We start from the raw sequence: 14,072 nt of genomic DNA, 5'->3' as shown, positions 1-14,072 counted from the left end.
ATGAACGGCACAGTATGAGAGACTACGAGCGTCACACAGCTTCACGGGAAAGAACTACGTGGACTATCGGCTTTAGATAACAGTAAAAGTTGCGACATAAACGTCCCATGGATATCTACTTACGCTATTGTTTCTCTATGATAATAGTGTCTAATAACTTGAAAATAGTAGCTTCATATTAATTTTGGAATAGTTTACCATTGTGAGACAGCTGTGTTTTTCCAATAAGGGTATTTGCCCACAAGCTCCAGGCTTGTAGTGGGTAATAGCAAGGATTGCAATAAGCGATAACTGGACCTAATTCAAAATGGGTTTCGAACTTATATTATTTGAGTAATTTTTTTCAGTTAGAATTCACTTTGTAATCAGAGAATGTTCAAGAGTCAACAGAGCTTAGCGCAGATTGAATATTTTAATTTGTGTTTTTAAAATTTTCTGTAAAGTGAGAAGTTTTAAGCTCAAAAATTTCTAGTTTCATTCAAAATTTAGACTTTTTGAATAATTATTTAGTTACTGTTCTTGATTTTTTAATTTCGGACTCTAATAGTATCTATTTGATTAAAAATTTTCTCGTTTTTCTGAGAATTGAAGAGTGTAAATTGTATTTTGAAAAGTGAAAGTGACATAACCAACATTTTGATTTGGACAGAATAGTATAAATTGGAAATGGGACAGTTTTGGGCATGAGCCTGTTGTGCCTTTCCTCATGTTAAGTATTTGTACAAAATGTAAATAAATAAATAAATAAATAAATAAATAAATAAATAAATAAATAAATAAATAAATAAATAAATAAATAAATAAATAAAGGTTTCATTGTAATTGATAAATTTAAATTTTAGTAAATTTAGATCACATGCTATCTCCCTAAAGGAAGAAACTGATTTACAAGTGCCACAAGTGCACATTTCACATGAAATATCATCACCCAAATCAAAAATCAGAAAAATCGGATCATTGTGATCCTGTTTTATCTTATTCACAGTCTTCAAATATTTTTGGAAAAATTAAGCCAGTTTAAATCTTAAGAATACTTGCACTCATCAAGTGCAGTTCATTATCAATGAACATTCATCAAGTACAGGACATACGACATCATATGAATGAAAATTAATTCGAAATAAGCAACTCAAGCATATATAAACAAATAATAAGTTAAAAACATACAAAGAATATTTTGAGTTGAACATTTATCAGAAAAACATCCATAATTTCACAAAACAAAAAACACCAAAACACCAATTATGACGTGAAAAAATCCAACATCAAATTAATATCATCTACTTACCATTGTAAGTCCTCTCTTAAATACTTATAATGACTTGTTTCTATGATCGATAGTTTGTTGCCAATTTCAATCAATAGGATTTAGAATAATAATTATGGATAAAATAATAGAATTTGTTGGAATCTGCATTAACTAAATTTGTTGAAATTAAAAAACATTCATCACATTGAAAACAAAAAGCAAATATAGTTTTTAAATAAATATTACAACATCAATTCAATCAAAATATGGAAGAAGACACATGAAATCTACTTACCTCTCTTTATTGCTAATTCATTCGATTTTTACACTTTTACACCGACATGCAGTCAATATTTAAATTTAACAAAAAATTGGTTTTGACTGCATAAGTGAAAAATGGCGATACCATTGATAAAATTATTCCTTGCAAAATTGTAAAGACGAACACACACAGTGTGTCTTCAACCTGGGGAGGGAAATTTCCTCCGTGTATGTCCGAATACATCCGTCTGTTGCTATGTTTGTTCGTCTTAAGGCTGTACAAAGGCTAAAAATAAACTTTTTACTCGTGGTATTTTTCAAAGTTTTTTGATTTGTATATCATCAAGCTATCAAAATTAAAATTTTTTCTCAGGAAAACATTTTTTCCGATCATAAATTTTTGAGATATGAGTGCCTAAAGTTTAAATTTTTTTGCCAGAACATTTCAAGTTCGGTGAAAGATAAAACCATCAGATTTTAAGGATAGATTCTTCATGGTATTGTTGATCTAATAAAACAAAAATTTTCTGAAAATGTCATTTTCTGAGAAAGTTATTCAATTTACTAAAAATGACCAAAAATAACTTTTGGCTGAGTTATTTTCGGTAAATTGAATAACTTTTTAGAAAATTGATATTTTCAAAAAAAATTGTTTTATTAAACTTTTTCAAAAATTGATATTTTCAGAAAATTTTTGTTTTTCTAGATCAACAATGCCATCTATCTTCTAAATCTCATGGATTTATCTTTTACCGAGCTTGAAATGTTCTGGCACAAAAATTAAAACTTTAGGCGCTCATATCTCAAAACGTAATGATCGAAAAAATGTTTTCCTGAGAAAACTTTTTAATTTTGATAGCTTGATGATTTACAAATCAAAAAACTTTGAAAAATACCACGAGTAAAAAGTTTATTTTTAGCCTTTGTACAGTCTTAAGGCGAACACGGCTTGGCCATGTCTTGACCGAGCTTGGTAGAACCGGGCATAAGATCGAATCCATAAATTTGCGTTTGTATGATAGGATATGTCACCATTTCTATGCAGAGTATATTTCTGTGAATGAAAACACTGAGGTGTTGAGTTGGTGACTGACCAAAGCTCTGGCTGATCCAGATGCCGAGCATGTCGACCTGCAGCAGGAGGTTGTAGAAGTTGGGGCCGAAGTGGAGGTTCATGAAGAGGTGGTAGATGAAGCTGCCCACCCAGGGCGCCACCGAGCCGGCCACGTGGCACCACGCCAGGAACCGGGACGTCGGCGACAGCTCCTCCCACGGCAGGATGCACGGCACCACCACCAGGATGCACACGATTGGCACACCTGTCGCAACGTCACAACCATCAATCATTCAAGAAATCACAAAACATCAAAACATATCACAATGATCAGAACCAACATGACTATTTGCCGGAGAAAATGTGCTCACATAAGCAATTGACTGATTAAATAACCTTCCTATACAAAAATACAAAACCTATACTATACAAAACCTACGGGCCTGTACAAAAATTAAAGAGTCTTCAACTGTCGCCTGGCGCAGGTGACATTTGAGGACTCTTAACCAGGAGTTCTCTACGGTCTTAGTCCTCAAATGTCGCAGACCTTGTTTAGAAGAGTCCTCTTCTGTAGGTGGCCTGTAGGTAAATTGCATTTATTGTAAATACTATTTTCTCAATTTGTTATTTTCAAGATATATTTCAAATAGCCTATTCATCGTTTTAGCCGTGAAATAAAATCATCATTCAATAATGGCCTACTATGTCCATATTATAATACAAATTACACATTTTGATTAGTATTTTGTTTATTTTTATTTGCATTCATAAGTGTATATTCATTTTCATTCATTTAATTTATTTATTCATAGTTTTAGCCGTATTATAATGTACATTACACATTTTGAATTAGTGTTATTTTAATAGTGTATTTTGTTTATTTTTATTTGTATTTATAAATTTATTCATTTAAATTTATTTCATTCATCTATTTCTGTATACGGTAATAGAATTCTTGTGTTGAATTTTTTTATTGAACTCACTGGCTGAAAACAAGCAAACTTCGGTTTTGCAGGCAGCACCTCTATATGTGTTATTTTGATGAACAAAGTTTCATTTTTATACATATTTGTCATTAGTATTTTGTTTATTTTTATTTGTATTTATAAATATATTCATTTAAATTTATTTCATTCATAATTTCTGTTTACGGTAATAGAATTCTTGTGTTGAATTTTTTTATTGAACTCGCTGGCTGAAAACAAGCAAACTTCGGTTTTGCAGGCAGCACCTCTATATGTGTTATTTTGATGAACAAAGTTTCATTTTTATACATATTTGTCATTAGTATTTTGTTTATTTTTTTTCGCCACACTGCACAGAAAGCAGCTGTTTTCCAGTCCCTACGTAGATCTGAAAGACCTTGTTTGCAGACGACGTCAGAAAAGGGTTTCTTTTCCGGTCTAGGCCAGAAAGTTGTCTCTTTCCAGCCGCTTATGGCTGGAAACAACGCGCTAATTATTATTAATAAGTCATCCGCTAGATCGGGCGAGTGTCCACTTTCATAATAAGCTGAAGTCGCCATGATTTTAGTTCCAGTTTCGAATCAAACTAATTCGCTTCGCAACCAGTTTTATTCAATTATTTATTGTTGATTAGTGCATTCCGAATTTTCAAAAATGCTTGAAGATGACTGTGGTATTCCAAGTGAAATTTTAAAAGAATCTGAAATCCTGACTGCAAATCTTCTACCACTAAAATCAAGAGATAGGTACGATAGCTTAACGAGTATTCTTTATTTTGTATTCTTTATTTATTTTGTCAGCAATACCTGTAGTGTGGCGAAAAATATCGTTCGCACCACGGGCAAAAATGTTTTTCCAGCTCTCAATCTTTTCTAGTCCTCGGCCTACGGCCTCGGACTTGAAACCCGATTTCGAGCTGGAAAAATCTCATTTTCTGCTCTAGGTGCGAAATATACTAATTTGTATTTATAAATATATTAGTATTTTGTTTATTTTTATTTGTATTTATAAATATATTCATTTAAATTTATTTCATTCATCTATTTCTGTTTACGGTAATAGAATTCTTGTGTTGAATTTTTTTATTGAACTCGCTGGCTGAAAACAAGCAAACTTCGGTTTTGCAGGCAGCACCTCTATATGTGTTATTTTGATGAACAAAGTTTCATTTTTATACATATTTGTCATTAGTATTTTGTTTATTTTTATTTGTATTTATAAATATATTAGTATTTTGTTTATTTTTATTTGTATTTATAAATATATTCATTTAAATTTATTTCATTCATTTATTTCTGTATACGGTAATAGAATTCTTGTGTTGAATTTTTTTATTGAACTCGCTGGCTGAAAACAAGCAAACTTCGGTTTTGCAGGCAGCACCTCTATATGTGTTATTTTGATGAACAAAGTTTCATTTTTATACATATTTGTCATTAGTATTTTGTTTATTTTTATTTGTATTTATGAATATATTCATTTAAATTTATTTCATTCATCTATTTCTGTATACGGTAATAGAATTCTTGTGTTGAATTTTTTTATTGAACTCGCTGGCTAAAAACAAGCAAACTTTGGTTTTGCAGGCAGCACCTCTATATGTGTTATTTTGATAAACAAAGTTTCATTTTTATACATATAATAGGATTCATTATTATTATTGTGCTTTATTTCTATTGAAAATAGGCCTATATCATTCATTGCACTATTATATCAAATAAATAACTTTGAATTTCAATCAATATATTGTTTATTTTGAACGCTTTTACTGTAGTTGTAGAGGGAATTATTGTGTTTCTTGTCTTGTATTGTCATGCTGTAAAAATAAGATTAAATAAATTTGTATCCACTCGTTGCAGTATATCAATCAGTATATGTTGGCAATGGCGTCACGAATGTTGTTCTTGAGGTCCGTGAACGATCGACATAAACCAGGGATTTCAAATAATCCCATAAAAAAAATCGCATATAGGAAACGCATCATAAAAAATATTTTAGTTTGCTTTTAAATGGATCACTTTGAACTTTTTCACAACGACATAACAGCCTAAATGTTCAGTAAATAATGGTAAGAAACTATCAATCATCATATGGAGCGCTTTCTGATTTTATGTCCATCTTCAGGGAATGGATTCAGTGTGTTGACGATTGACGTTATGTTCGAGAGCGCTACAAATAATGAATGATAGTTTTTTACTATTATCCATTCTACTATAATTCTACTGCTGATTATGTAATAAGTAGTATACGAATATACGTTTATCTGTCTTTGTCAGGTTTAAACACATTCTTGTAAAGCTTGTCTAGATTAAAATTCTGCTCCGCTCCTTTTTCCGCACGTGAAACACATCCTTTTAATCCTTGGTTTGTTCTACATACAACTTGCTTAATCTGTCCTAATTTCGAATAGCTGAGAATGTGTGTTGAATATTATTCTGAGGCAATGATTGTGTGGCCAGCGGAGCGTATTCCAATTACAAGTGCATATGTAACTGAAAAGGGGGGGGGCGATAAGCATCAGCAACCAACCCTCTCTGTTATTCTGCTGAGAATTCACATTCCGCCGACTTGTCTCCCTCCCAGCATTCAAAGTGCTTCACCCAATGAATTTAATCTGGAACTCGTGTCGTTGCATTCTCACTCAACCAAGACTTATCTTTCACCATGTAGAGTAGCGCATGCATTTGTAAGGAATTGCACCAGATTCATTGTCACGAATGATTTGGGTTATAATATCTAACAAATTCCTGTGAAATTACGCACCCTTTACCCTGATGATCAAAAAATTTTCTAAAAATAATAGAGTCATAAAACATGGTCGATTAAACCTAAAAACAAATATTAAGAAATTGAAAAAATAGTTGATTTTTTTAAGTTTTAGCAGAGAAAACTCCTATAATAATTTTGTAATTCTGTGGTTTTAGATTTACTAAAACAAACCAGAACTGTTAATGACAATATTGTATTCTGGAAAAGATAGGCAGAGCTAGGTCTAATTTCTTGAAAACAAGCTGTATAGACTCCCGTACTTGTATGTACTTTATTTTTATTCTTGGGGAACTTGAATATATATTTTCAAATTTTATGCTTCATCATCATCAAATTTTATGTTTCATTACGTATCATCATCATAAATAACTGCATCATAATATATAACACATTCTTTTCTTTTCTGTAACCCATGTCCAGAGGTGCTTTACCAGTGCTATATAGCTGAAATTGGGGAGATTATAATAAAAACAGAGTCTGTAACCCATAATATTCACCTCTTTGTCTAGAGATACGTAATGCTGGTTTTCTTATAAATTATGTTGTTTAGAATAAAAACTGAGTTGACCAGATTATTTCATGATACCATATATTAATTTTTAAATGAATTATATAAACCTGACAGAATCACCATTATTTATGGTAGAGGTTTCGCGTCAAGTCTTCTAGTCAACCTCTGAGTAATAATTGGAATGAAAGCAATTCTTGAGGGGACCAAGTTCCATTCATATAAAAAAATTCATCAAATTTTCAGTACCATATTCTCTTCTCTAGTTCTCAGTACGTCAGTAGTAGAGCTGATACAGTATTATTCCTGAATCACCACACCCCTCATACTTCAAATATTAATTGTAGGCCTATGGCAATTGGACTGAGAATGATAAGAGAACATGATTATACATTTTATGATGTTGTAGTTTGATTAATCGTCCTATTTATTACATAAAGTGTGTAGTTTGATTAATCGTCTTATCTATCAGATAAGGTGTTATTATTCATAAGACTCAGACTCAGAACTTAAGGCTGTGCAAAGGCTAAAAATAAACTTTCTACTGGTGATATTTTTCGAAGTTTTTCGATTTTTATATCATAAAACTATCAAAATGAAATTTTCTTCCCCGATCATTACTTTTTGAGATATGAGCCTGAAGTTTTAATTTTTGGGACAGAACATTTCAAATTCGGTGAAAGATAAATCCATGAGATTTAGAGAATAGATTCTTCATGGTATTGTTGATCTAGTAAAACAAAAATTTTCTTGAAATATCAATTTTTGAGAAGGCTATTCAATTTACCAAAAATAGCTTCTAGTTGAGTTATTTTTGGTCATTTGAATAACTTTCTCAAAAATTGATGTTTTCAGAAAATTTGTTTTACTAGATCAACAATACCATGAAGAATGTATCCTTCAAATCTCATGGATTTATCTCTTACCGAATTTGAAATGTCTTTCCCGAAAATTTAATCTTTAGGCGCTCATATCTCAAAAAGTAATGTTCGGAAAAAAAATGTTTTCCAGAGAAAACTTTTTCGTTTTGATAGTTTGATGATATACAAATCGAAAAACTTTGAAAAATATCACCAGTAGGAAGTTCATTTTTAGCCTTTGTACATCCTTAAGGATTGTACGGCAGAGAAGACCTAGAGTCCTAACTCCGCCCTTTAATAAAGGCAATTATTCAATTCATGAGTTGAAAACTTGATACAATATACCAGCTTCTTAAAACAATAGGCCTACAACATGATATGTGCTCAAAAACAATATAATATATTGTTTTATAATCATGAAAATTATCGCTTTATAATAATTAAGCATATTACAGAAATCAGGAACGTTATATTGATGATATCAAGCAATATTTCTCAAATTTTTATGGTCTGTTTCTGTTTGTAGAGAGAGATCAATTGCGAGTTAAGTGCGAAGACGTGTTGAAGTGGTTTTGCAGTATGCTTAGGGGAGCGGAAAGGGGTGAAAACTCTCCGCTGTATGGCGTGAAACAATTTGGGGTTGGGGGCGCGGACTGGCAGACTATGAAGGGGGGACAGCTACAGCAGACTCATGCGAGCAGGTGAGAGAATCGATATGCTAGTATAACTTGAGAAAGCTCCGCTTTCTTGGTGCTAGTTTTAAATCACAATCTAAATCTTCAGTCACGGATTCGTCCGAGAATGGTTTTGAATTACATACATGAAATAAATCAATCAAGATTTGTCATCAAAGTTACAGAGTATTATGTAGTTGATGCAATTTATTACATTCATGATTTAACCTACAATATATTTTTAAAACTGAGGAAATGCTAGACAATCAAGATTCGCCATCAGGGTGTTGTGTGGTTGTTTTAATTTTTGAGTAGGCTACATCAGTGATTTACAATATTATTTTATTCAAAACTGAGGAAAGTCCATATTAGAGAATATCATATAAGACTGTAGAATATTAATATTGTTGGTGGTATTTAAGCTTATACTCTATTATTAAGCACAGTCTAATTCATGAATTTTATTAATCTGATTAGAATAATTATTTATTCTTCAATGTTGTTTTCCATCACGAACTGCTTATTATTAAATCACTTTTTGCTTTTAGAAAAAACGACTAGCAGTCAGATATTTTACAATATCTTCTCTACAACCAAGAAGATGGCGGAACTGCCGAAAGATCTCGTTGTCACAGTGAGTGATTAATTCATTTATTGTAAAATATCTGACTGCTAGTCGTTTTTTCTAAAAGCAAAAAGCGATTTAATTATTTATTAATTAATACTTGCTTTATATAGCTGGTCATGTTGAATATTGTAAAAGCTGCTGAATATGTTGTCATAGAATAAACTATATCGAATACATATACAGTATATGGATAGATATAGATCGATGAAATATATTTATTTTTTAATATATTACTTTATTTCAACTGTTGTGAGCGATATTTTGAGGCAATAGGAGCTCTCTTTTCCAATTAACCCACAATATATTATGTAGAATGCTGATTGAAGAATATATGGTACCCTATTATCAAATAAATTTTAATTTTCTTCCAATATGATCCTACAAGCCTTGGCCTACCCAAAATATACGGTACTTAGAATACTGATCGAAGGATATGGTATACCCTATTAACAGATAAATATCAATTTTCTTCCAATATAATCCTAAAAAGCCTAATTTGTCTATGTATAGACATGTAGTTAGATGATACTCAGCTCTAATGAGTTTAACCTGATATTGCAAATATAGTCATCTCTTTAATACATTTTCAGAGAGTATAGCCGTCAAATTTCCATCGACTACCACCCACATGATATAGCATATCCAACTCATTCCATTATAGCTTGCAGGAGAAAAAGGTAATAGTATTGAAGCCATTTGACAGGTGATTCAGATGGTGTGCTGCATATTTATAGCTCTTCCATTCCCCAACTCACAACATCGACCTTATTCATGTCTAGAAGGGCCATGATTGTTGTTGTCAAAGATTTAAGTAGCCTACACAGTACCTAACGTGATCTAGAATTGCACATGGAAAACAATCTCATATTGCAGACACGACATAGTTCACTGGACTTTTGTAACAGACATTTTTCTTCTTTTCTCGTGCTGATCCTAATTATTATCTTATTATTAGTTTTTCCTTCAAGTTGACAGACTTACATGATAATTTTTTGATAAATAAAAGAATTATTGTTGATTAGTTATCATATTAAAACTGAAATCATAACCTTATTTCGAACTTTCAAAATGTGATCTAAATTTGGGAGAGAAATAGTACAAGGAGTATCCTTTAGTTTACCTCTCCCGGTCAGAGTCCTCTCTTGTAAAAATAATTTTCTCGCCTTATCAGTAGTTTTTCCTTCAAGTTTGAAAATTTACATAATTATTTTATAATTAACAAGAAAGTTGTCGATTATAAGAATCATTCTGAATTTTATTTTAGGAATCGTAGGTATCAATAATGGTCGATAAAGTTTAATTTTGAGGAGTGGATTCTTCACTTTCTTCAATTGAATGCCATACAATGATATTATTGTATATTATATTGATATGTTGGAAAATTTACATAATTATTTTATGATTAACAAGAAAATTGTCAATTATAAGAATCATTCTGAATTTTATTTTAGTAATCGTAGGAATATCAATGTTCGATAAAGTGGAATTTTAAGGAGTAGATTCTTCACTTTCTACAATTGAATGCCATGCAATGATATTATTATATATTATAGGCCTATTGATATATCAGCACTCTCCTCTTCTACAGGGTAACAGAGGGTAACAGAGATGCAATAATAATAATAATAGCATATTATTTCGCAATACTGAATATAGCGGTCATTATTTATGTTAATAATGAAAAACACTCAGAAGAAAGCAACCAATCCAATTAGCAATAATTAAGGACTGAAAATTTTGTGTAATTAACAACTACAAGGCTTAACCTATTTCGTACTACGTGTAACATTATCTAAATTTGGGAGAGGTTACCTTATTTTTTTTCTCCCTATCACTTTCATGATGTACTAATTGTATGAATCAATAAAGTCCATCGTCCATGTGAATTGAGAAAATGTAGGAAATAAGTACCAACAAAAAGGGATTGAGATGAAAATGCGTGTTACATGCTCATAAAAATGAATGTGTCACAGGGGATTTACAACAATTAGAGAGGATAAGAAAATGCAAAACAGGGGAAACAAAGACAGATAGAGAGCTAGCGAGGGAGTCAGAGTTCACTAGACTGAAAGGGAAACTAGTGGAATGAATGGAAAGCGATTACAAGACAATTATTGTGACATCGGCTTGTATGCAAAAGTAATGCATAAAAAACGTAGGGAAGCTAGAAAAATAAAAAATAATGATAGAGTATAAACACAGGAAAGATGGAAGCAACCTCAGGAGAAAGAAGAGAATGGCGATAAAATGGGGTTAGAAGGTGGTACGAGGGTACGAGTTGGGGTAGTTTAGTTACTGTATACATAGTAGGGGTTGCAGCGAGCCAAAATCAATTCGCTGGCTCCCCTTACCACTATATGTGACTTTTGTTTGCGAGAAGAGATTGTGAGAAATGTTAGGGGGTTACGCAGATTTGCTATCACCAACGAGATTATATAATTGATCCAATTGTGTTGATATTTAAATGCTCATAAATACACAGAATAACATAAATAATATATACACACTATTTTGTAGATATTTAAATGCTCATAAATACACAGTAGAAGCCTATTTATTATGATTCATCTCAGTATCAAATGAAAGCAATCAGTAGGCTTAGTATACAGAGTATTCTGAAAAAGGTGCCCATACGTCAGGGCGTAATTCCTCTCATCAAAAGAAGAAAAAAAGTTCTAATTAACATAGGTCTGAAAATGCTTCGTTACCAAATTATACAGGGTGGAAGAATTAATTTCCCCTGCCGAAACCTCTATATAATAGACAAACGCAACCTTAAAAAAATAATCCTTAATTCTATACAAAACGCATGAAAGATAGACAAAATCTGTTAAGCTCTCTATTTTTCATGCGTTTTGTATGTTTATGTAGGATTATTTTTTCAAGGTTGCGTTTGTCTATTATAGACTTATTCTAGATCTTTCTCTTCGAAATTAAATTTCCTACAAGTTCTGTGAAATCATATTTTGTGTGTATTGTACATTTAACATAGTAAATTTGCTTCAAACCTTGAAAGAACTTGTTTTTCGGGACCAAGTTTCGCGTATTTCGTCACATATCTTGAAAATTACTGTAGCTACTGGTATGGAAACGGTTTTATTAATTTTTTTAAGTTCATTTTACATAGAGTACGCTAAATTTTACATAAATTAATTAATAGCCAACAAATACCCGTAGGGCTTCGTTTCAGCAGGGGCACAGAAATTTAGACGAATCTTCCACCCTGTATAACTTGGTAACCAATCATTTTCGGACCTATATTAATAAAATGGAAGTTTTTTCTTCTTTTGATGTGAGGAATCACGCCCTGACTTATGGTCACATTTTTTCAGAACACTCTGTATATTTTAAATCCATCACTTAAACTTCCCGAGTAACTCCTAGTGTGAAAAAAATGTATTCAACTTTCAATCGTAAGCAAATAAGTGCAAGCTGCGGGTAACGTCAAGTGCAAGGCATTCATGAGACTTCATATAGTCGTACCGTAAATTGGATTATGAAATGCAATGCTTTACACGTTCAAAAGGCTTCACCAAAATGTTTGAGCAATATTTTATCATTATCTTTATATCTATAATTTAACGATGATAACGATGCCGGTACATTGTGTTACGGTATGCATCTTCTATAAAGTAATAATATTATGGTATAAGTTATTTAAAATAGGTTAACTGTGGTCATTAATTATTATAAATTCTTCAATTTGATGAAAAGTTTTCTGTCATACGTTTTGTTTGATTAAGCAACTTCTTTAAATGTAGGCTTACTACAATTATTGTTCAAAAATTTAGATTGCTCAACTGTTTCGATTTTTGAATGTTGTCTCAATAATATTTATTCAGATAGAAAAACGATTTTTCACTCGATTTTTCGATCTTGATCACTCGTATTTAATAATTTCAATAGAATGCCGTCATAATTAATTTGAAAGTTAAATACTTTATTGTGTAGGCCTACACTAACTCACTTGAAAATGACTGTTGAAACATGTTATGGGTAAAGAAATATTGGTACTACGATTTTTCGTTTTTATTTCTTGATAATTGAGAGTACAGTAACCAAAAAGTTAATACGACTATATTGTCTCTATGATATTGGTTACTGTACAGTTACATTTTGCTAAGTGGAGTAATTCCATATCTTTAAATATTCTTTAATATGTTTTTATATAAATCTATTTATTAAGTAGTTCTGTAAACAGTGGACCTCGCGCAGTTATAAACCGCAGCCTGTCGTGTCGGCGAGATATCGGTGTGAAAACGGCTAATGGCTGTTGGGGTTGGTGTATCAAAAATGCTAACATCAAAAGCTAATCTCCTTCAAGACATACTGGCAATAGGACAGCCCGAGTTCAAAGCAGAGAAAGTTCGAGAGACAATACTATGTTATTTTAGTTATTAATTTCATACGTTATTGCACGCAATCAATAGTTTATTAATTTAATAGTGCATAAAAATTGCATTCAATGAGGCATGCAATTAATAGTCTACACAGCTGCTGGTTTTTTACCAAGTTACATTGAGATATTGAATCGCATGCGTCATGGCATGCAATTTATAATCCACTCGACAGCTGATTTATGATGAATAATTCTATAGTCTGATTTTTACTCTAATAGTGGCATATGAAGGAGGCTCATTTTTCCTTTTATATTATCCTTGAAATGCAAAATTCCCAAAAACCTTGAATATATACGTCAACGCGCCATTTAAAAAAGGAACATAGTCCTACCTGTCAAATTTCATGGAAATCTATTAGGTACCGCGTTTCGCCGTAAATGCGCAACATATAAACATTTAAACATAAAGAGAAATGCCAAACCGTCGACTTGAATCTTAGACCTCACTTCGCTCGGTCAACTACATACTTACAAAATTATGCATTATTTATAGTATCTATTATATTTCTAATATAAGTAATGATTGTAAATTGTTATGGCAAATAAAATCAATTTCAATTCATTTTTACTAGATTGATCCTGTGTAGGAGAAACCAATACTTCGAATAATCTATAAAATTGCTGATTAAATAAAATCTACTTTATTAGAAGAGGAGAAATAACAACCTTATTTATACTCATAGTATGCTGATGTTACATTAAGAC

At 31.5% G+C, this 14,072-nt stretch overlaps 1 protein-coding gene across 4 annotated transcripts in view; it reads right to left on the bottom strand.

The window, feature by feature from the left end:
- The window catches only part of LOC111063403 (progestin and adipoQ receptor family member 4-like), a 34,592-nt gene that overhangs the window by 12,948 nt on the left and 7,572 nt on the right, over positions 1-14,072 (bottom strand). For all 4 annotated transcript variants that reach the window (XR_005571459.1, XR_005571460.1, XR_005571461.1 and 1 more), the window contains exon 2: positions 2,605-2,829. Coding sequence is in view for 1 of the 4 variants with exons in the window: in XM_039429543.1 (XP_039285477.1) it covers positions 2,605-2,829 (225 nt within the window). In the remaining 3 variants the exon portion in view is untranslated. The remainder of the gene's footprint in view (positions 1-2,604; positions 2,830-14,072) is intronic.

This window comes from Nilaparvata lugens, chromosome 1 (genome assembly GCF_014356525.2).
Source record: "Nilaparvata lugens isolate BPH chromosome 1, ASM1435652v1, whole genome shotgun sequence".
NCBI classification, from domain to species: Eukaryota; Metazoa; Arthropoda; class Insecta; order Hemiptera; family Delphacidae; genus Nilaparvata; species Nilaparvata lugens.
Note: the sequence above shows the minus strand (reverse complement) of the source record. Positions and strands in the feature narration are given on the sequence as shown.